The sequence below is a fragment of the Manis javanica genome, chromosome 15 (assembly GCF_040802235.1).
Source record: "Manis javanica isolate MJ-LG chromosome 15, MJ_LKY, whole genome shotgun sequence".
Taxonomy (NCBI): Eukaryota; Metazoa; Chordata; class Mammalia; order Pholidota; family Manidae; genus Manis; species Manis javanica.
The window spans coordinates 27,462,463-27,487,476 of record NC_133170.1 but is presented as its reverse complement, the minus strand read 5'-3'; the positions used below and the strand labels follow the sequence as shown (position 1 = coordinate 27,487,476).

Sequence of the window (25,014 nt, the reverse complement as noted above, 5' to 3'; positions counted from 1 at the left end):
AATGTTCATTTGATCATGCTATCCTTTGCTTAAAATCCTTCAGTATCTCCAGGTTAAAATCCATTCTTGTTAGCCTTCCTTGTTTGGTCATGAGGGTCTCCCCAGCCTCGTCTCTGGCCACTGCTGTGCAGGGTATTTCTTCACAGTGTGTGTCCGTTTGCATCCCTGGCATCCCCTGCACTGTGGTCTCCACCAAAAATTCTTCTGAATTCTCAGGGGCTGCAATTCAAATGCCTACATGTATCTTTTGGGTAAGGAGAGGCTTGGGTGAGGCTGTGATGAAGAGGGGAACATATGTTTGAGTAATTTTAGTAACTCTGACTTTGGCCAGAGGAGGTGTTATCGGCAGGGAAAGTGGTTGCAGTAAGACAAATGTTTGGTTTGTCAGAGAGACTGAAATTCTGGACTTTTTTTATATTGGCAAAAGCTTTCAGTTTTTAAAAAATGTGTCAACTGAGTCTTGCTGCCAGAATGGGAGGATGTTGAGTGCAGCATTTCCTCTCCCTAATGAAGTAATGATTTGACTAGAGAAAATCATAAAAAAGAACCATTTAAAGCTTTTAGAGTGGAAATACATGACATAAAAATAGAAAAAAAATATCTTCAAGAGAAGGTTGTTCAGGAAAGAGCAACAAAATTGACAAAAATTTAGTTAGACTGACCAAGAAAAAAAATAGAAAAGACGAAAATCAGGGTTGAAAGAGAGACATCACTACTGACCTTACAGAAATCAGGGAGTATTAGGGAATATCCCAACGAACTGGATGACTCAGATGAAATGAACTAATTCTTAGAAACACACAAACTTCCAAAACTGGCTAAAGAAGAAATAGAAAATCTAAGTAGACCTGTAACAAGAGATTAAATTAGTAACTAAAAACACACTCACAAAGAAAAGATCAGGTCCAGATAGCTTCACTGGGGACTTCTACTGAAGTTTAATTAAGAAGTGGCTTCAGCTCTTCTTAAACTCTTCCTAACAATGTAAGTGAAGGAAACACTCACCAACTCATTAGATGAGGGCAGTATTACCCTGATGCCAAAGCTGGATAAATGCATCACAAGAAAAAGAATAGCAGAGCAACTTCCCTCATAGACATAGATGTGAAAATCCTCAACAAGATTCTAGCAAACTGAACCTAACAGCATCGAAATAGACTTATACACCAGGAATAAGTGGGATTTAAGCCAGAAATATAGTTCAAACTCTGAAAAATCAGTCACTGTAATATATCATCTTAATGGAATAAAGGACAAAAGCACACTACCATCTCAACAGACACAGAGAAAACCATTTGATAACATCCAACACCCTTTCATAATAAAGACACTCAATGAGAGAGGAATACATGAGAACTTCCTCAACATAATAAGGACATCTATGAAACGCCCATAGATAATATCATTCCTAATGTCGAAAGACAGAAAACTTTCCCCATGTGATCTGAAACAAGTATGTCTGATCTTACTGTTCACATTCAATATTTTACTGAAAATTTCTAGCCAGGGAAGAAAAAGAAATAAAAGGCATATAGTTTGGAATGGAAGAAGTAAAACTCACTACCCACAGATGACATAAATTTATAAATAGATCCATAAAAAATAATTAAAACTAATAAATGAATACAGCAAGTTGCAGGATATACAATCAATACACAAAATCCAATTATGTTTCTATAGATTTGCAATAAACAATTCAAATAATAGTATCAGAAAATATTTGGGAGTACATTTAACAAATAAGTGCAAGTTTGTAAATGGAAAACTATAAAACATGGGTTAAGAAATTAAAGATTCAAATAAATGGAAAACATCTGATATTCATGGTTAGAAGATTTAATTTTGTTAAAATGGTAATAGCTACCACATTGATCTACAATCCTTATTAAAATACCAGCTGAATTTTGGGTAAAAATTGGCAAGATGATCCCAAAATTCAATGGAAATGCAAGTTATTGCAAATAGCTAAAACATCTTAAAAAAGAATAAAGTTACAGGACTCACATTTTCCTGATTTCAGAACTTACTATGAAGTCACAGTAATCAAGATAAGATGCTACTGGCTGAGGATAGACATATAGATCATATCCTTTAATCTCCTTTCTAATAAACTGGTAACCTAGTAAGTAACTGGTTTTCTGAGTTCTAGAGTTGCTCTAGCAAATTAATTTAATCTAAGAACAGGTCATGGGAACTTCCAATTTATAGCCAGTGGGTCCAAAGGACAGGTAACACAGGTATTGTAATTGGCCTCTGGAATGGTGATGGTGGGACATTCTTGTGGGCCTGAACCTTTAACTTGTGGAATCTGATGTTAGCTTCAGGTAGATAGCATCAAAAATGAGTTAAACTGAAGGACACCCAACTGGTGTCACAGAATTGTCTGCTGTGGGAAAATCCCCACACATCTGGCTGCCAAAGTTTTCATTGTGAGCAGTGGGTACTGTGAGTAGAAAAAAAGAGACACACAGGAGAGTTTTTCTTCTTTACAGGTGCCAAGACAATTCAAAGTGGGTAAGAACAGTCTCTTCTACAAACAGTCCAGATGACTGGTTATTTGTGTGAAAAAAGATGAGATTGTATCCCTATATCACACCATACATATTAATTCAAAGAGGTCCTGTGTAATGGATAAAACTATAAAAACCTGAGAAGAAAACATAAGAGTAAATTTTGGAAATCATGGGTTTGGAAGTGGTTTTTGTTTTTTTATTTAAAAAAATTTTTTTATTTATATTTTTTTATTGAAGAATAGTTGATATACCATATTATATTGGTTTCAAGTATACAACATAGTGATTCAATCCTATTCAATCCCATTATTAAATCCTCACCCCAACTAGTGTAGTTACTAAATGTCAACATAGAAAGGTGTTACAGAACTATTGACTATATTCTCTATGCTGTACTTTTATTTCTATGACTAATTGATACTATGATTGAGACTTTGTGCCTCAGTCTCCTCCACCTATTTCACCCACCCACCCCAACCCCTACCCCATGGTAACCACCATGGAAATGGCTTTTAGATATGATACCAAAAGGATAAGGGATAAAAGAGAAATGAAAAAGTTGGACTTCATCCAAACTTAAAAAAAATTTGGAGGAGGCGGAGCCAAGATGGCGGCATGAGTAGAGCAGTGGAAATCTCCTCCCAAAAACACATAGAGCTATGAAAATATAACAAACAAAACTCTTCCTAAAATAGAGACCAGAGGACACACGACAACATCCAGACCACATCCACACCTGCAAGAACCCAGCGCCTTGCGAAAGGGGTAAGATACAAGCCCCGGCCCAGTGGGACCCGAGCGCCCCTCCCCCTGGCTCCCGGCGGGTGGAAAGAAACCGGAGCGGTATTTTTTTTTTTTTTTTTTGGCGAGTGCTTTTTGGAAGCCTTAAAGGGACAGGGACCCCGTTGCTAGGGAGGCAGGGCGGCGGGACAGGTGGGCGGTGCCTGGGACCGGCGCCTGAGGACAAAGATTGCGTGTTTCTCCCTACCGGACAGGTGGGCGGGTGCCTGAGACCGGAACCTGAGGACGGAGGAAATCGCTCATTTTTCCCCTTTTTTTTTTTCTCTTTTTGGCGAGTGCTTTTTGGAAGCTTTAAAGAGAAAGGGACCCCATTGCTAGGGAGGTAGGGTGGTGGGACCAGTGAGGGGGTGCCTGGAACCGGCGCCTGAGGACAAAGATTACCGCGTGTTTTTCTCTACGGGACCGGTGGGCGGGTGCCTGAGACCGGCGCCTGAGGATGGAGGAACTTGTGCGCTTTCCCCCTTTTTTTTTCACTTTTTGGTGAGTGCTTTTTGGAAGCCTTAAAGGGACAGGGACCCCGGTGCTAGGGAGGCAGGGCGGTGGGACTGGTGAGTGGGTGCCTGGGACCAGCGCCTGAGGACAAAGACTATCCCGTGTTTTTCCCTGCGGGACTGGAGGGTGGGTGCATGAGACAGGCGCCTGAGGACGGAGGAAATCTTGCATTTTTCCCCTTTTTTTTCTCTTTTTGGCAAGTGCTTTTTGGAAGCCTTAAAGGGACAGGGACCCTGGTGCTAGGGACGCAGAGCAGCAGGACCAGTGAGCAGGTGTCTGGGACCGGCACCTGAAGACAAAGAATATCGCACATTTTTCCCTGCGGGATCAGTGGGCGGGTGCTTTTTGGAAGCCTTGAAGGGACAGGGACCCCGGTGCTAGGGAGGCAGGGCAGCAGGACCAGTGAGCGGGTGCCTGGGACCGGCGCCTGAGGAAAAAAAAAAAATCGCGTGTTTTTTCCTTTTTTTTCTGTTCCCTCTCTCATTGTTGCCGTTGTTGTTTTGGTTTGGAGAGTGTTTTTTGGAAGTCTTAAAGGGGTAGGACAGGACACTTAGACCAGAGGCAGGGAATCTGGGGATCTCTGGGCACTCTAACCCCCTGGGCAATAGGGAGCACAGAGGCCCCTTTCGGAGAAAAATAGCCTCCCGGCCGCTCCCCCTCCAACGGGGCTCCACCACTTTGGAGGAGCAGCCCCAGCCAGGCCACGCCCACAGCAACAGCGGAGATAAACTCCATAGCAAACGGGCAGGTAGCAGAAGCCCTGTCTGCGCACAGCTGACAAGCATAAGCCACTAGAGGTCGCTATTCTCCCAGGAGAGGAAGGCCACAAACCAAAAAGAAGGGAAGCTCTTCCAGCGGTCACTGGTACCAGGACTGCAAACTATCTCTATCACCATGAAAAGGCAAAACTACAGGCAGACAAAGATCACAAAGACAACACCTGAGAAGGAGACAGACCTAAGTAGTCCTCCTGAAAAAGAATTCAAAATAAAAATCATGAACATGCTGACAGAGATGCAGAGAAAAATGCAAGAGCAATGGGATGAGATGCAGAGAAAAATGCAAGAGCAATGGGATGAAGTCCGGAGGGAGATCACAGATGTCAGGAAGAAGATCACAGAAGTGAAACAGTCCCTGGAAGGATTTATAAGCAGAATGGATAAGATGCAAGAGGCCATTGAAGGAATAGAAGCCAGAGAACAGGAACGTATAGAAGCTGACATAGAGAGAGATAAAAGGATCTCCAGGAATGAAGCAACACTAAGAGAACTATGTGACCAAACCAAAAGGAATAATATTCGTATTATAGGGGTACCAGAAGAAGAAGAAAGAGGAAAAGGGATAGAAAGTCTCTTTGAAGAAATAATTGCTGAAAACTTCCCCAAACTCGGGGAGGAAATAATCGAACAGACCATGGAATTACACAGAACCCCCAACAGAAAGGATCCAAGGAGAACAACACCAAGACACATAGTAATTAAAATGACAAGGATCAAGGACAAGGAAAGAGTTTTAAAGGCAGCTAGAGAGAAAAAGGTCACCTATAAAGGAAAACCCATCAGGCTAACATCAGACTTCTCAACACAAACCCTACAGGCCAGAAGAGAATGAATGGCATGATATACTTAATGCAATGAAACAGAAGGGCCTTGAACCAAGGATACTGTATCCAGCATGACTATCATTTAAATATGATGGCGGGATTAAACAATTCCCAGACAAGCAAAAGCTGAGGAATTTTGCTTCCCACAAACCACCTCTACAGGGCATCATACAGGGACTGCTCTAGATGGGAGCACTCCTAAAAAGAGTACAGAACAAAACACACAACATATGAAGAATGGAGGAGGAGGAATAAGAAGGGAGAGAAGAAAAGAATCTCCAGACAGTGTATATAACAGCTCAATAAGCGAGCTAAGTTAGGCAGTAAGATACTAAAGAAGCTAACCTTGAACCTTTGGTAACCACGAATCTAAAGCCTGCAATGGCAATAAGTACATATCTCTCAATAGTCACCCTAAATGTAAATGGACTTAATGCACCAATCAAAAGACACAGAGTAATAGAATGGATAAAAAAGCAAGACCCATCTATATGCTGCTTACAAGAAACTCACCTTAAACCCAAAGACAAGCATAGACTAAAAGCTAAGGGATGGAAAAACATATTTCAGGCAAACAACAGTGAGAAGAAAGCAGGGGTTGCAGTACTAATATCAGACAAAATAGACTTCAAAACAAAGAAAGTAACAAGAGATAAAGAAGGACACTACATAATGATAAAGGGCTCAGTCCAACAAGAGGATATAACCATTCTAAATATATATGCACCCAATACAGGAGCACCAGCATATGTGAATCAAATACTAACAGAACTAAAGAGGGAAATAGACTGCAATGCATTCATTGTAGGAGACTTCAACACACCACTCACCCAGAAGGATAGATCCACCGGGCAGAAAATAAGTAAGGACACAGAGGCACTGAACAACACCCTAGAACAGATGGACCTAATAGACATCTATAGAACTCTACATCCAAAAGCAACAGGATATACATTCTTCTCAAGTGCACATGGAACATTCTCCAGAATAGACCACATACTAGCTCACAAAAAGAGCCTCAGTAAACTCCAAAATATTGAAATTCTACCAACCAATTTTTCAGACCACAAAGGTATAAAAGTAGAAATAAATTCTACAAAGAAAACAAAAAGGCTCACAAACACATGGAGGCTTAACAACATGCTACTAAATAATCAATGGATCAATGAACAAATCAAAATGTAGATCAAGGAATATATAGAAACAAATGACAACAACAACACTAAGCCCCAACTTCTGTGGGACGCAGCGAAAGCAGTCTTAAGAGGAAAGTATATAGCAATCCAGGCACACTTGAAGAAGGAAGAACAATCCCAAATGAATAGTCTAACATCACAATTATCAAAGCTGGAAAAAGAAGAACAAATGAGGCCTAAAGTCAGCAGAAGGAGGGACATAATAAAGATCAGAGAAGAAATAAACAAAATTGAGAAGAATAAAACAATAGCAAAAATCAACGAAACCAAGAGCTGGTTCTTTGAGAAAATAAACAAAATAGATAAGCCTCTAGCCAAACTTATTAAGAGAAAAAGAGAATCAACACAAATCAACATAATCAGAAATGAGAATGGAAAAATCACGACAGACTCCACAGAAATACAAAGAATTATTAAAGACTACTATGAAAATCTATATGCCAACAAGCTGGAAAACCTAGAAGAAATGGACAACTTCCTAGAAAAATACAACCTCCCAAGACTGACCAAGGAAGAAACACAAAAGTTAAACAAACCAACTACAAGCAAAGAAATTGAAACAGTAATCAAAAAACTACCCAAGAACAAAACCCCGGGGCCAAATGGATTTACCTCGGAATTTTATCAGACACACAGAGTAGACATAATACCCATTCTCCTTAAAGTGTTCCAAAAAATAGAAGAAGAGGGAATACTCCCAAACTCATTCTATGAAGCCAACATCACCCTAATACCAAAACCAGGCAAACACCCCACAAAAAAGAAAATTACCGACCAATATCCCTGATGAATATAGATACAAAAATACTCAATAAAATATTAGCAAACAGAATTCAACAGTGTATCAAAAGGATCATACACCACGACCAAGTGGGATTCATCCCAGGGATGCAAGGATGGTACAACATTCGAAAATCCATCAACATCATCCACCACATCAACAAAAAGAAAGACAAAAACCACATGATCATCTCCATAGATGCTGAAAAAGCATTTGACAAAATTCAACATCCATTCATGATAAAAACTCTCAGCAAAATGGGAATAGAGGGCAAGTACCTCAACATAATAAAGGTCATATATGATAAACCCACAGCCAGCATTATACTGAACAGTGAGAAGCTGAAAGCATTTCCTCTGAGATCGGGAACCAGACAGGGATGCCCACTATCCCCACTGTTATTTAACATAGTACTGGAGGTCCTAGCCACGGCAATCAGACAAAACAAAGAAATACAAGGAATCCAGATTGGTAAAGAAGAAGTTAAACTGTCACTATTTGCAGATGATATGATACTGTACATAAAAAACCCTAAAGACTCCACTCCAAAACTACTAGAACTGATATCGGAATACAGCAAAGTTGCAGGATACAAAATTAGCACACAGAAGTCTGTAGCTTTCCTATACACTAACAATGAATCAATAGAAAGAAAAATCAGGAAAACAATTCCATTCACCATTGCATCAAAAAGAATAAAATACCTAGGAATAAACCTAACCAAAGAAGTGAAAGACTTATACTCTGAAAACTACAAGTCACTCTTAGGAGAAATTAAAGGGGACACTAATAAATGGAAACTCATCCCATGCTCATGGCTAGGAAGAATTAATATCGTCAAAATGGCCATCCTGCCCAAAGCAATATACAGATTTGATGCAATCCCTCTCAAATTACCAGCAACATTCTTCAATGAATTGGAACAAATAATTCAAAAATTCATATGGAAACACCAAAGACCCCGAATAGCCAAAGCAATCCTGAGAAAGAAGAATAAAGTAGGGGTGATCTCACTCCCCAACTTCAAGCTCTACTACAAAGCCATAGTAATCAAGACAATTTGGTACTGGCACAAGAACAGAGCCACAGACCAGTGGAACAGATTAGAGACTCCACACATTAACCCAAACAAATATGGTCAATTAATATTTGATAAAGGAGCCATGGACATACAATGGCCAAATGACAGTCTCTTCAACAGATGGTGCTGGCAAAACTGGACAGCTACATGTAGGAGAATGAAACTGGACCATTGTCTAACCCCATATACAAAGGTAAACTCAAAATGGATCAAAGACCTGAATGTAAGTCATGAAACCATTAAACTCTTGGAAAAAAACATAGGCAAAAACCTCTTAGACATAAACATGAGTGACCTCTTCTTGAACATATCTCCCCGGGCAAGGAAAACAACAGCAAAAATGAGCAGGTGGGACTACATTAAGCTGAAAAGTTTCTGTACAGTGAAAGACACCATCAATAGAACAAAAAGGAACCCTACAGTATGGGAGAATATATTTGAAAATGACAGATCCGATAAAGGCCTGACGTCCAGAATATATAAAGAGCTCACATGCCTCAACAAACAAAAAACAAATCACCCAATTAAAAAATGGGCAGAGGAACTGAACAGACAGTTCTCTAAAAAAGAAATACAGATGGCCAAGAGACACATGAAAAGATGATCCACATCGCTAATTATCAGAGAAATGCAAATTAAAACTACAATGAGGTATCACCTCACACCAGTAAGGATGGCTGCCATCCAAAAGACAAACAACAACAAATGTTGGCGAGGCTGTGGAGAAAGGAGAACCCCCCTACACTGCTGGTGGGAATGTAAATTAGTTCAACCATTGTGGAAAGCAGTTTGGAGGTTCATCAAAATGCTCAAAACAGACCTACCATTTGACCCAGGAATTCCACTCCTAGGAATTTACCCTACGAACGCAGCAATCAAGTTTGAGAAAGACAGATGCACCCCTATGTTTATTGCAGCACTATTTACAATAGCCAAGAATTGGAAGCAACCTAAATGTCCATCGGTAGATGAATGGATAAAGAAGATGTGGTACATATACACAATGGAACACTACTCAGCCATAAGAAGTGGAAAAATCCAACCATTTGCAGCAACATGGATGGAGCTGGAGAGTATTATGCTCAGTGAAATAAGCCAAGCGGAGAAAGAGAAATACCAAATGATTTCACTCATCTGAGGAGTATAGGAACAAAGGAAAAACTGAAGGAACAAAACTGCAGCGGAATTACAGAACCCAAAAATGGACTAACAGGTACCAAAGGGAAAGGAACTGGGGAGGATGGGTGGGCAGGGAGGGATAAGGGGGGGGAAGAGGAAGAGGGGTATTAAGATTAGCATGCATGGGGGGGAGGGAAAAAGGGGAGGGTGCGCTGCACAACACAGAGAGGACAAGTAGTGACTCTACAACATTTTGCTAAGCTGATGGACAGTAACCGTAATGTGGTTGTTAGGGGGAACCTGATATAGGGGAGAGCATAGTAAACATAGTATTTGTCATGTAAGTGTAGATTAAAAATTAAAAAAAAAAAGAAAAAAAAAAGAAAGAAAGAAAGAAAGAAAAGAGGGATTACTCCTTGATAGGATAAAACTATTGGTAAATCAAAGATCAACGCATGCTTTAAATATCCTTAATGATGATCACTTAAAGGGTGTCAGATGATCAGCTATGGAGGTACTCTTTTCTGATAATATTCCTTTCTCTTAATAAAAAAAAAAAAAAAAGCCGTCCCTGTGTGCTGACCTCCAATGAGTTCTGCACAGTGGTATAGAGGGCATGTGAAAGTGTGGGCAAAGGGTCTGTTTGTTTCTATGCAGAAGATCAAGGCCTAGCTTGGATACCCAGAAAATGAACTAAGATATGATATGAGGAGGAGCTTCCGGCATCAGCACTCTCTGGAGGACTCGTGCCGGGGGATGATCATCAAAATGCCTCCACAGGGATCCGGGCGATGCTGTGGTCGTGGCTGTGTCCACCCCACCGATTCCTGGACTTGACATTGGAATGAGGAGGAGGGAGATGTCTAGGCTGGCATGTGCATACAGTGAGACAACGAATTTGACCAGATCTGTACTGTTGGAACTCAACCAGGAGTTGGGAGTGGTGGAAGGTGTAGCACTCCAAAATCTTATGACTATAGACTATCTACGGTTAAAAGGACATATGGGAGGTGAACAGAACCCAGAAATGGGCTGCTTTAATTTGTCTGATTTCTCTCAGACTGTTCAAGTACAGTTGGACAATATCCATCATATCATAGACAGATTTTCACAAATGCCTAGGGTGCCTAAATGGTTTTCTTGGCTTCACTGGAGATGGATGGTAATTATAGATTTGCTTTGTTTATGTCACCATATTCCTATTATGTTAATATGTGTGTACAAATTAGTTAGTAGTTTAAAACCTATACATACTTAAGGTACTCTACAAGAAGATATGTCAAAGAAATAATCAATCCTCCCATGTTTTCTTCCATATGCTACCTCTATAGCTTTTCTTCTTCCTTCCTAATTACAACCCTTAGATAGAATTCATGCCTCATATCGAAGTTACCGAGTATCATAATTCCTCCAGGTGGTAAAGATACCTCAAGACAAGTGCTGGCCATAGAAGCCACAGGGCATAAATCTGCAAAGAAGTAAAAAGCTAACCTTTTCAAACAATATGGCTTCTCTGTCACTTACCAACTTTACATTTCCCTGTATGGCCCCGGAAGATGACTGGTTAGCCAGAGACGGGTAAGATTCCTCAAGGGAGGAACAACCTAAGACAGGCACAGTTGCAGGGGGGCCATCAGGTGAGAAATTGGGGATCAACAGAGGTGAGGCTCAGAACCTCATCCCCCCTGCTTTGAGAGAAATCTTCTGCATCCGTGGATGGTTTATTGCCCTTGTCTAGCTTGGATTAACACATAGTCTACAGGCACACACCTGATCATCTACATTTGCCCTCTTACAGCACTAAACTATGTTTTCTACCTTTATCTTGCATCTACCTACCACTTCAGCATTTTATTAAAAATAAAAATAAAAATAAAAATAATAATAATAAAGGGAGAAATGTGGGATCAACATATAAATCAAGTATAAAAATCAAATGAATATTCATATTTGACCTGATTGTTTATACTTCATAATGCGTGATCAAAACCGAAAGTTTCTGTGATGAATGCCCTTGTACTGTTCACCATGTAAGAATTTATTCACTATGTAAGAATTCGTTCACCATGTAAGAACTTGTTCGTTATGCTTCAGAAGATTGGAGACTGACGAGAGTTAGGCTTGAGATGGATTAACGATTGTACATTGATCATTGACCCCCCTATACTGAATTTTATTGTTGTTAACAACCATTTGATCAATAAATATGAGAGATGCCCTCTCAAAAAAAAAATAAATAAATAAAACCAAAAAAAAAAATTTGCTGCAAATAATATCATCAGGAAGTGAAAGACAACTTACAGGGTGGGGTAAAATATTTGTAAGACATATATACAATAAGGTAGTTGAATCTAGAACACATAAAGAACTTTAACAATTCAATAATAAATAGATAACCAAATTAAAAATTAACAAAGGACTCAAACATTGCTGCAAAGAAGATAAACAAATGGCCAACAAATGAGTGAAGAGGTGCTCAACATCGTTAGTTATTAGGGAAATGGAAAGCAAAATCGCAATGAGGTAAAACCCACTGGGATGGCTATCACCAAAACAACAGATAATAACAAGTGTTGTCCAGATTGTGGAGAAATTGAAACCCTCCTTCATTGCTGGTGGTAATGTAAAATGTTGCAGCCACTTTGGAAGACAGTATGGTAGTTCATCAAATTGCTGAACATAGGTTTCTCATATGACTTAGCAATTACACTCTTAGGTGTGTATATAAGTGAAATGAAAACAAATGCCAACACAGAAACTTGTTCAAGAGTGTTCATAAAGGTATTAACAACAGCCATAAAATAGAGAGATACTAAATTTCCAATGATTGATGAGTGAATGAACAGGCAGTATATCCGTATAATGGAATATTATTCAACAATAAGAAAGGATGAAGTGCTGATATGTGCTATACCATTGATGAACCTTGGAAACGTTATGCCAAGTGAAAGAAGACAATCACAAAAGACCACATATTGCATGCTTCCATTTATCTGAAAAGTCTGGAATAAGCAATTCTGCAGAGATAGAAAGTAGATTATTGGTTTCCTATGGCTGGGGGGATGGGGCTGGAATAGGTTGGGGAAGAATGGAGAGCGACTGGTAATGGGTTTCTTTCAAGTGTGATGAAAATCTGAAATTAGTGGTGATAGTTGCTCAACTCTGTGAATATTAAAAATATTGAATTGTGCACTTTTAAATGGGTGAATTTTATCCTAGGTGAAATATATCTCAATAAAGATATATAAAGATGTTAAAAATAAGAGTAAGCTAGTGCCTAGTGTATGGTAAGCATTTAATAAATGTAAACTGTGACATTAAAAAATGTGTCGGGCACCATTCTTTGGACAGTTTGCCACCTCTCTACAGTGGTGACGTAGAAGGTTGTGTCAAAAAATGACTGAAGGTCTGAGAACACGGGGAAGGGTGGCAGCAGTGATGGAAAGAATGTGTCTGAAAAGAAGCTAATTTAGGGGTGGGGGAGGAACAGGAGATCCTTTTAGGCCATGTTGGATGTTCAAATGGAAATGTCCACTGCAGGTTAATCAAAAAGAAATGGATTTTATTCCCATAGCAGGAGAATTTTGGGAAAAACATACAAAATGTTCTTGCTACTGTGATAAGCAACTGAGCATTTCCTTTCCTAATGACTTTGGGGGACATCAGTGAGTTGATTTATACATAATAACACCATATGTAGTGAAGGGGTACACTGATTAGTAGTTTTAAAAGTAATATATTTATAAAGAGTGGTCTTTTATCGGTGTCTTGGGAAGAAATATTCTTTGCAACTCCCATCCCTCAGTGTCATTCTCACACTCATGAATGAAGCTCTGTGTATAATACAGGTGGGCCATCACCAGTATCATCGACCTGAGCCCCTCTCAGGTGTTGAAGGAGATCATCTTGGTGGACGATTTCAGCTCAGATGGTGAGCAGCTTGACTAAGGAATAATGGTAAAAATGACCATTTACCGGCTGTGCTATGCTGGGAAGGGGTTTTAACTTTCAGCTTAGCGCACTGTGCTTCTCAGGTAGGGCAAAGAAAGGGACCACTTATTGAGGGCCTGTTGATGAGCACAACATTTGTGCTGGGCACACTGGTCTTCACAAAGTCAAGACTGGGTCACCATCTCAATCACACAGACGAGTAATTAGTAAACTGGACCCGGAAAGATCGCCTGGTGGTGGAGCTGAGTCAGGTCAGGACTGCGTGACTCTAAAGCCACCTATGCCCTTTTCCATGCAGCATGAAGGAGGCCTGAGGGGGTGAGGTGGGGGTCCAAAGGAGACCTTCAGACGCCATGAAGGGATTTGGAATCATTCCCTACCAGGACAGCACCAAGGAAAGAGGGCTTTGGATGCTGAGGCTCTTCAGAGGACCAGTGACTCTTGCTCACAGTCTGCCCCCTCCCCTAAAGAAAAACAACGGGCTTGGAGTATTCACAGAGGGATCCACCCCTGACTTTGGCAAATACTTTGTGACTTTGAATAAGTCACTTTGCCTTATGTATTTATTTGTAAAATGAAGAGATAATCTTTTGGTAATTCCTAAGGGTTTTCCAGCCCTGAAATTACATGATACAAAGAGAGCTGTGTTCTTTGGAAAATGTGGAGAATCAGAGGGCAAAGAAACATGAAACAGAGAGAATCAAGAGATAATGTAAATTAAGGTAGAATACTGAGGGTTCTGTTCAAAATGCCTTGGGGCTGGCGTATTGATAAACCAATTCTAAAGCTGCTCTTGACATGGATTGCCAGTTCTCCTGAAAGCTACAGAGATTCTCTGGAATATGGAGAGTTCCACTCACCACCCAGCATAGCCTAAACGATGAAGGTGCTCTGTGTCAGGTCAAGGTGCTTGGCACAGTTATGTCTGCTTGCTTGAGCTGCTCACTCTCATATCCAGCCTGGGTTTGTTACACATTATTCAAGGGCAGAGCCCATCTTGGCTCGAATTCAGGAAGACCGCACTGTGATTGTGTCTTCTGTGTTTGATAATGTTCGTTTTGACACCTTTGAACTGGAAAAGTACACATTGGCAGCTGATGGTTTTGACTGGAGACTATGGGGCTGCTACGACCTACTGCCAGAGGCCTGGCTGGATCTGCATGATGTCACCACCCCACTGAAGTAAGTCTGAATGGGCTCGGGAACTTGGTTGGTGCATGGTGAGTCATGAATGGATGGGGTGGGTGCAGTTTATCTTTGGTGGTAGTAATGGGAGTTGGCTGGGTTGTGTGGAGGAGAGAGGGTGAAGGTCAGGGCATAGAAAAGCTGGTCCCACATAAGCTATCACAGACCCTTTGTATTGTTTAGGGGCTTTTGCACAAAACAAAGCAAAGCACTTGATGTTTTAGGAGACATTTGGGTCATTTTAAGCATTTATCAGGCTATGAAATAGGGATATCAAGATGAGAAGGATGTAACTTTGGTGTAATTTGAGCAGGGTTGTGACAGCACAGGGGGGAGGGAAGGCTGCGTGCACTTAGCCCAGCCTGAGTCTTTAGGGTAAGAGGAGGCTTGGGGAGAGCTTTGAGGGCCAGATCACCTTTGGGCTCCTTACCCCTCACCCCCATCCCGACCAGTTGCTCACAGAGGAGGCAGTGACTCTCCTGCTGTGAGCGCTCTAGGAGTCCTTCCAACCTGGGCATCCTGGCTGCCAACAGGCACTTGGTGGGGGAGACTGGGTCTCTGGATGGTGGGATACTCATCTATGGAGGAGAGAACGTGGACCTCAGCCTGAGGGTGGGTACAGTCCCACTCTTATTATAGGGCAAAGCAGAAGTGGAAATAATCAGAGTAGGATCTCTGGAAGCTGGAACAAGGCTGAATGTCTTTGGCTCAAAAGGCGGGCAAATCCTCCTGTTGCCAGGTCAGTAGGGACAGGCCACAGGGCTCTGCAGTGGAATAGGTCCATGCAATCTATAAGGCATGGGAAGGGGTACTGAGGCTGAGCAATGGTGTTCCTGTTTCTTTTAAGGACTCCAAGCATTTTCCGGCCATCTCTTGGAAAAAACCAAATTTGGGGCAGACAGCTTTCTACAAAACCAGTCAAAGAGAAACTGGAGAAAGCAGAGGACCAGGAGACACAGGAGTGTGGGCAGCGAACTTGCTCCTGATTGGACGGCTGGAGCAGCTGGCATGTGACATAAGTCTGTGGTAAGATGTGGTCTAGTCAAGGACTAATAGCCAGTGATGGCTTGTATCTTGTATATCAGTGAAAACCTCTAACCAGTTCTAGTTCGGACCCACTTCCTGTGTGTCTGGAACAACACTGGTTTCACATTTCAACAATTATGTGTCTTCTTCAGCTTCTCATGTCTTCTCAGGTCAGATGAACAATATGAAATTTTGTGCTCTGTAAGGGAATTCAAGGTGCAAACTAAGACAATTGGAGAAATTCCAAGTGCAGGTTCATATTGTATTAGTGTATCTGTTAGCTATTGCTACAGAAATGCTTTGTAACAAACCACCCAAAACTCAGTGACTTAAAAAAAATAATGATTTATTCTCATAGATCTTTAGGCCCAGCCAGCTCTGTTCCACACATGTTTATTCTGAGACCCAGGTTGATGGGACAGCAGCTACCTTCCTAAACTCTCCTTATGTTGCAAGAGAGGGCAAGTGGAACCATGTGATGCCTCTTAAAGCCCAGGTTTGGAACTAGCACATTATTTCTTCTGCCCTTTCACCTGTCAAAGTAAGTCTCATGGTCCAGCCCAAAGTCAGGGACTGGTGGGGTATCTTCTGTCTACAGCAAAGCCATGAAGAGAGGTATGAAGAATTGGGGCCAATAAATTCAACCCATGACAATCAATTAGGGACAGCTTCATGCATAAAATATCCCTTCCATAGTTTCCATTTTGCCTCCTGAGTATGATCTACAGGCCTTGTTTTTGCTCCTTGGTTTTGTGGTTATTCTTGTTAATTTATCCTTCTTGGATCTTCCATTCTAAGGCTGAACTCTTAAATGAGGCAGTATAAGGTAGTGAAAATTACACAGCATTGCAGACAGACAGACTTATGTCCAAATCCTACTCTGTCACCTGAAGTTTGTGTTATCTTGGGCAAATACAAGCTTTCTAACTGGACCTGGCTCTGTCAAGCACCTAGTGTGGTAAGTGACACATGGCTTACACTCCCTAAAGGGTTAATGATAAAAATAACAATAATAATGATTTCAGGTTGGTATTGTAGAAAATGCAAGACCTAGGCTCTAGTCCTGGCTCTGCTAACTCACTGTGGACTGAGCTTGTATAAAATAGCTTTTATCCCTACCCTTCTCAGCTCTGGAATTCTGTGCCTGAGACCAGATGATCTCTGGTCCATTATAGTGTCTGGAAGAACAAGACAATTTTCTGTCTAAAGTTTATTCAGATAGACCCCTCAATTTCTTTCCAATCAAAAGTAATTATCCTATAGCCACATATTACACCCAATTAGTACTTTATGTTAATATGTTAACAAATAAACTTTGAGTCCCTGTCTGGGTTATATTTTAAGCCACAATCATACTCTTTGGCAGAAAAGACTAATTTTTTTGCATGGAGGTCTTGATCAGTTTTCCTATTTGTAAAATGAGAAGTATCCTGTTTCACATCATGAGAATAATGGTGCAGTTAAAATGTAGTACATCATTTCAGATTATTTATAAAGATAATTATAAGAACCCTTGTTAGGCTTCTGTGACAGAGGCAAAAATAGCAGAGGCTTAAACAAGACAGAAATTAATTTCCCTCTCCCACAACAGTTTGAACATCAGCAGTTCAGGACTGAGACGGCAGCTCCACGGCGATGTGGGCAAAGGATCTTCCAGCTTGTGGCTCTGCCATGTCAGCACTGCATCTGTGGCCTGGTCAGTAGGAAGAGAAAAGGGGGAAAAACAGAGCTTGTTCCTTCTTTTTAAGGGTACTTCCTGGAAGTTGTGTATGTAATTTCCCCTAAATTCCACCGGCCGCTATGGGTTACCTGACCACACCTATATGCAAAGGAGCCTGGGAAGTGGAGATTCAGCAGGTTGGTTACAGTTATTCCTTCTGTAACTAAGGATGTACAGGTGAATCAATACTGGGAGTACAATAGTCTCTAGCACAAAAATGTAAATGCAGAAATAATTTAAAACATGGTACTTAGCAAAGTACCCTAGTTACAGTGTGGCTGGGGTTTTCCTACTTACCAGAACTTTCCATGAATTTGGTAGGAACCCCAACCCCCCACCTTAGAACCCCAAGCCCTTCTTATCATTTCTGATCAGGCTGGCTTTTCTCTGCTCTCTCCTCCATCCCCCTCTCGGTTTCCATTCCCCTACTCCACATGTAGAACTCTGCCATTTGACTTTCCACAAGAAATCCTCTTTCTTTTAACATTTTGTATTTTTTAATAGACTTTGCTTGAAATGTAAGCTGGCGAGTGTTGGGAAAGGATCATCCTTTTCCTTTCCTTGGATAAAACAGTTCTCCCCAAGAAAGGGGAACCCTCCTATATTGCTGGTGGGCTTGTAAACTAGTTCAACCATTGTGGAAAGCAGTATGGAGGTTCCTCAAAAAACTCAAAATAGAAATACCATTTGACCCAGGAATTCCACTCCTAGGAATTTACCCTAAGAATGTAGGAGCCTAGTTTGAAAAATCCATATGCAACCCCTATATTTATCGCAGCACTATTTACAATAGCCAAGAAATGGAAGCAACCAAAGTGTCCATCAGTAGATGAATGGATAAAGAAGATGTGGTACACATACACAATGGAATATTATTCAGCCATAAGAAGAAAACCAATCCTACCATTTGCAACAACATGGATGGAGCTAGAGGGTATTATGTCCAGTGAAATAAGCCACGAGGGGGAAAGACAAGTATCAAATGATTTCACTCATCTGTGGAGCATAAGAACAAAGCAAAAACTGAAGGAACAAAACAGCAGCAGATTCACAGAACCCAAGAATGGACTAACAGTTATCAAGGGGAAAGGGACTGGGGAGGGTGGGTGTGAAGGGAGGTATAAGGGGGAAAATGGGGCATTATGATTAGCACACATAATGTGGTGGGGGGGACATGGGAAAGGCTGTATATACAGAGAAGACAAGTAATGATTCTATAGCATTTTACTACGCTGACGGACAGTGACTGTAATGGGGTTTGTGGGTGGGGGGGACTTGATAATGGGGGGAGTCTAATAACCATAATGTTGTTCAAGTAATTGTTTATCAATGATATCAAAATTAAAAAAATTAAAAAAACAAACAAAAAAACCCAGTTCTCTCCAAATCCAGGTCCCTTGGTTTCTGTGTGTGGTTATTTGCCTTTTAAAACCTCTAAGCACAATTTAGATCTGTCTTTCTCAAATAACAAATCTTGGAGAACATCAGCGAGGCATCGAGTGTTTTGTTCTGATGTCTGGGAGCCATGGCTGTGCTGGTGCATGTGGAGGCTTATAAATGGAGGTGGAGAATTTGGGCTGATGGGTGAGAAAGGAGAGCCAGCATCTGCTAAGCACCTTGGGTATTCTGGGACTGTGCCAGAGCTCAACACGTGGGCGTGGACTGTCGGAGTTTCGAATCCAGCTGTTTTTCACTAGCTGGTAAACATGGGCAAGTTATTTAAATGGATATGATAATAATAACTACATGGTGAGGGTTAAATTCATGAAAAATATTAGGATAGTAGGTAGCACAAAGTAAGTGATGTTATAAGCAGAAGCTTCATGTCTCTGTGTGTGTGTCAGGGAGAGAGAGGGGGTGAGAAAGAGAGAGTGAGAACGGGGGGTGTTTGGCTCATGGGAATAAACTGAGAGTAAAATTGGAAGACTTTTGGTCGAGGATAATAGTTAACCTTACTTCATAAATGACAACTCTGATTTTTATCTTTTTACTCAACTTTAATGTTTCTTGTGCCAACAGTTAATTTTTCTCACTAAATTCCTGTGGTTTGGAAACCTCTATCAACAAGGAAAACTGAAGTTACATTTGGATTTTTAAATCTTTGGTTGTAGGAAATAAAATTCAAAAACAAAGTTTAGTTTTAACAGCCCAAAGGGTGGGTGTGCCGTTTTGTGGATGAGCCAGATGAGAATCAGCCTCTTACTGCCAGTCATGTAGTGGTCAAGTCAGGATTTGAACACAGGTCAGTCTGACTCCAAAGCCTGGCTTTGTGTTACTGCTATTGTGAGTTGTGGGAGTAGCAAGGGAGGGGAATCTTTGGGTTCAGAGTGGAGAAAGGGACATAAAAATCTGAAAGTCGAATAGGAAGACTGAGCCCTCAGGTGGTTCACTGGACTAGCAGGACTTAAATTGCTTACCCTTGTCTTAGACTCCCACAGGCGTGGATGCAGTAGATCATTCACTGCTTCCAGATGGACTAACATTCTCCCAGAAACTGCAACTCTCTTGGGCACCTCTTCAGAAGATGCTGGAGACATTATATAAATCTAGTGTCATTAGATAGTTCTGTGATCTATAGGGATGAAGACCACATTTTTAAGGCAAATATTTAGAATGTGTAGTCTGACAAGTATGTTTGTACCCATAAGGATGGCACGGAAGATTATTTAGGATTAGGTCATAAATCATAGTATCTCTTGGTCATGGATCATCTCTATTCATTACTGATTGCCATGTAACAATATTATAACAAGCTTAGTAGCTTAAAGCAAGATGTGTTTTATTGTCTCACAGTTTCTGTGGGTCAGGAGTCCATGCTTGGCTTGGCAGGATCCTCTGCAAGACTGCAGTCAAGGTTTTGGCCAGGGCTGGGTCCTCGTCTAGGATTGGCTGGGGAAGCATCCGCTTCCAGGCTCATGTGATCGTCGGCAGCACTCAGTTCCTGGAGGCCTTCCATTCTGAGGAAGCATGAGCTTTTTTCCCAGCTCTCTGTTGGGAGCTGCCCTTTGTTTTTGGCCCTCTCCACAGGGGGGCTTGCAACATGGTGTCTTGTTTCTGCAAAGCCAGCAAGAGAGCATGCTTCCTGGCAAGAAGGACAACTGCAATCTTACGTCACACACACAGGTGACCATGTATATCCTGTTAACTTTGTCGTATTTTATGGTTAAAAGGAGATTACAAACCCGCATCAAAGGGAGGGGATTAGAGAAGGGTGTAAGACCAGGAAGCAGGGATCACAGGGGCCACCTGGGGGTCTGTCCACCATGTCATCTTACATCTGGCATGCAGGGTGGAGAAGGGTTGTGGGAAACTAAGTCCAGGGAGATTGGCTCATGGCAGGGTGCCTCTTAGGACTTTGCCACTTTCCTTAGGGATAAAGGAGCCTGGGGCAGCCCTTCCTTAGGTCCATTCAGGGGGACTTCCTGAAGGAGGTAGAATTTCTGAAGCTGTCTGAAAGACAGGAGAGGTGCAGGTTGGAAGACTTCTAAGGAAGGTTGTTACAGAGAAGCAGGTGGGGAGTAGAGGTGGGTGTGGGGGGGATGAATTTACATTCTTTAAAAAATGGTTCCAAGATGTGGCGTCTGCAAGTCAACAAGCTGGGTTGCTTATTGGCCATGGGCCCCAGCCTGCCCAGGTGATTCTTTTTCCCCTTCTCTTACAGGTGTGGCAGTGTGGAGGGAGAATCGAGATCTTGCCCTGCTCCCGGGTTGCTCAGCTAGAGAGACACCACAAGCCCTATGCCCCAGATCTGAGTTCCGCCTTGAAGCGCAGTGCTCTGCACGTGGCTGAAATCTGGATGCATGAATGCAAACACACGGTCCACTTGGCCTGGAACATACCTCTCCAGGTTCGTCATGGAACTGAACAGAAGGAAGGAAGAACAAAGGAGGAGGAGATGGTGGGAATGGTAGAAAAGGGAAGGGATGGAGCAGAAGTGCCGTCCCTGCCCTAAAGAATTAGGGTGAGCTCCTCATTAGGGTGTGATGATAATGACATCAACAATTATGTAGAGTTCTATGCTCTGTGCATTCACTAATCATTCCAACATACGTATGGGGGTAGGTTTGTTTATTATTCTAAGTTTACAGATAAGGAATCTGAAGCCCAGAGAACTGAAAGGAATATGTTCCAGGTAACCAGATAGTAAGCAGAGGAGGTACGATTCAAACCAAGGATCTTCATGTACCACTGTCGTCAGGGATTCTCCGTGGGGCAGGTCGGACATCAGGAGCTCACTGTTAAGAGGCCACACCATGGGAGACAGGATGGAGGAAGGCGGGAGGAGGGACTGTAATCCTGTTGGATGCACGTGAATAAGGATGCCTTTCTCGGTGGAGGCCGCCCGTCTGCCCAGCCAGCTGAGCCTGGTGTGATACACTGTCTTCTGTCTCCGAGCTGTGGCTCTGGGCTCAAGCATTCTCTCACTTTGATTCCCGACAGATATCACTTCTAGAAAATCTCTAAGCTCCAAATCTTGCTGCCAGAATGTTTTTCTGAAAGCCTGTCCTGGCCGTCAAGGGGTATTATGTGCCTTATTGATGTAACTATTACCTCAAGCAGGAGCAGTCTGTGTCAGCTTGCTAATGACAAGAAAAAACCTGAGTGACTCAGTCCTCGCAAGAATCCTTGAAAGCAGTATTTCCTAGGGTTCAGGCTTTTCCTGGAAAACTGTAAATTAGAAATTATCAGGATTACCTTACAGGCTACTAGGAAAATACTCTATTCTCTCATGCATCATCCAGACCCTTTGGTGGCGTCAAGGACATTGTGAGGCCCAGGAACAGTCCATGTTTTATTTACAGAACTCTGGCATTGATTTGGGAGACATTTCTTCCAGAAAGGCACTCTGGGAGAAACTGAAATGTAGAAGTTTTGACTGGTATCTGAAAAATGTTTATCCGGTCCTGAAGCCAATCCACAGCACTGTGGGCTTTGGGAGAGTACATGTTATGAAATTGTATTTCAGGTTTTAAATGTTCGACTGTGAAAGACCAGGAGACCTGAATCACATGACTGCCGAGAAAATGGCTTCCCAAACCCCTCCTGACCCATTCCCTTCCTGGCCTCGCTACTTCCTTGGTGTTGTGCCCTGGGACCCTCTGGGCTCCTTCCCTCTCTTGCTCGCCAGCCCCCATCCCTTTTCCTTCTCCTTGCCTCTGCTCCCTTACTTTGCAAACTGCAGCCCTTGCTCCGACCCTCTCAGTTTCTCAGCCAGCCTGGGTGTTTGCCTTGACCCCCGGAATGCAGGCATAGGCACCGCTTCTCTATTTGTGCTGATACGGTCTGGTGGTGGTGTTCCCAGGAAGTGTACATCACAGCAGTGCCTCACATCAGCATGGGTCTAGTGCCTAGAAAATAGCTGCCAGGACCCCAAACTGCTGCCCACTTTGGCTGGTCATTTCTGATTCCCTTGGAATGCCAGGGAAAATGTACACTGGGGAGGTCTGAGGGTCCTCTTTCTCTGCCTCTTTCCAACAGTGTGTTGTTGCGGGCTTTGCTTCTTCAGATGAAAAATTCCCTGGATGAAAGTGTCTGCCTGGACCAGGGACTTACTTCAGGCAACACCCCCAGGATGTGTTACTGTCACAGCCACAGTTGGCAGACTTCTCTAGCCCAACAGGGTGAGTCTGTTGTGCCTCAGCCCCTGGCAGCCTTTGCCAGATTTGGACTCAGTGTTAGATGATGGGGAGGCAGATGCTGAGCATGCTGGGTAATGGGAAGGGTGGAACCAAATCTGTACTTGTAACTAGGAAATGCCGAGTTCATTCAAAAAGTCATGGCAAGCCAGTCCCATTTTAGGTGCAGGGAGGATGGTCAGAAAGGCTATGCTGTCCCATTCCTTCTCCGTGGTGACCTCTGACCCCTTCCTCTCCCCTCCCTCTACTGTCTGTTCCATCCTCCCATGGTTCCTTGAGTGCCCCGGAAGGTGGACAGGTGGTGTTACCTGTGGTTTCTGTAGAGAAGGTAACAGGCAGCTATAGCAGGGAGAGGCTAAGTGGAAGTCTTCCATGGGACAGAAGAAATCTGGCATCAGGTAGAAGGGGCAGCTAGAGGACATTATTTTTTCTTCCTGAGAATATTCACATTTATCGTGCTACTTTGCATGTCACCCTTACAGGAACCTTTTGGACGTCTGCAGGATACATAGCATTTCCACCTGGCAAATGAAAAAACTGAGACACAAAGACAACTTAATTGGCCAAGCTCACTGAGCAAGGCAGAGTCAGACTGAGAATCTGAAAGCCTTCCTGACAAGAAGCCCATAGCTGGGACTTACAAAGGCAGCTTCTGAAGTTCAGTGCTTTTTTTTTTTAAAGATAAGCTCCCTCATCCATGCAAGCCGTGGCTGCTCTGGAGCCCTCACATGGAAGGAAGCAGGTAGTGTCCCCTCCTCATGGCTGGCCTTCCTCCTAGAATCAACTCGGGGTTGGGGAGAGAGAAGCCGAGGTGAATCCATCTTGCTCAGGGAAGTTCAGTGCTCCCGTGGTCAATGAGCATCTATCTAAGGGACCCAAGAACACCTTCATGCCCTCCATAGGGTCAAGGGCATCCCCGAACTATATGCAAGGCAGATCCCTTTGCTCTCTTGTAGGATGTCTGCTACCACCTAACTGGGGATTCTAGGTGGGGCCATGACTGCAGGGACACGTGCTGATGATTGCTGACCCGCAGACCCCGGCAGTGGGGAGCAACCCACTCTAGAGTCATGTCCCAAGGCAGCCAAAACTGGATCGTATATGTACTGGGATTGTAAACCAGTGAGTCACACGTTTTTTAAAGGATAGGCATATTCAAATATCATCTGAGAGGTTCAGATTAGATTCAGTGGTATTTTAGAAAGAATAATTTTGTGGCAGTGTGTAGGGAAAAGACCGCAAACTGGGAACCAGGCATGGAACCCTGAGTCAGTTGACTAGGGTGGGGTGGCTCAAGGAAGAAATACAGAATATGGAATAGCTTAACAGTTAAGAATTTGGGTTCAAATCTGAATTCAGTCACTTGGCAAGTTCCATACCTTCTCTGAGACTCAGCTTCCTCACATTTAAGATGGGGATAATATCTACCCCCATCTGTTGGGAGGATTATTACATGAGATTATGTGTGAAAAGCATTTAGTATAGTTGCTGGCACATAGAAAGTGTTCAATAAATATTAGTCATTGCTATTAGTTTTATTATGAATGATGATCAGAGAGTCTGGATCATGGAATGGAATTTAACAGGGGCTAATGTAAAAGTTTAACTTTAATTTCAACATCAATTGACCAAGAGCAAGGTGGAGGGAATCTGGCAGAATTCACATGGCAATGACATGAGGGATTTGGCTGACCACTGTCTATGTGCGAATTTACTGTGTGATGGGTGCATCCTTAGGCCCCACTGGCAGGGATGTGATGTCATTCACGAGGGAGGTGATGCCTTGTCTGACCCTATCTCTGAGCATGTTGGTACTGTGTTAGGTTCAGGAACCACATTTTAAGAGACATGGACAAACCTAACTCAGGAATTTCTAACAATGCTAATAAACCTTCTGAGAATCTGCTGCT

At 42.4% G+C, this 25,014-nt stretch overlaps 1 protein-coding gene across 1 annotated transcript in view; it reads left to right on the top strand.

Moving 5' to 3' along the window:
* The window catches only part of GALNT8 (polypeptide N-acetylgalactosaminyltransferase 8), a 34,352-nt gene extending 11,201 nt beyond the window's left edge, over window positions 1-23,151 (top strand). Inside the window, 7 exon segments of the mRNA XM_073222395.1 lie at window positions 13,344-13,434; window positions 13,436-13,517; window positions 14,527-14,719; window positions 15,220-15,334; window positions 21,130-21,315; window positions 22,271-22,408; window positions 22,975-23,151. Coding sequence (XP_073078496.1) covers window positions 13,344-13,434; window positions 13,436-13,517; window positions 14,527-14,719; window positions 15,220-15,334; window positions 21,130-21,315; window positions 22,271-22,408; window positions 22,975-23,151 — 982 coding nt within the window.
* The last annotated feature ends 1,863 nt before the right edge of the window (window positions 23,152-25,014 follow it).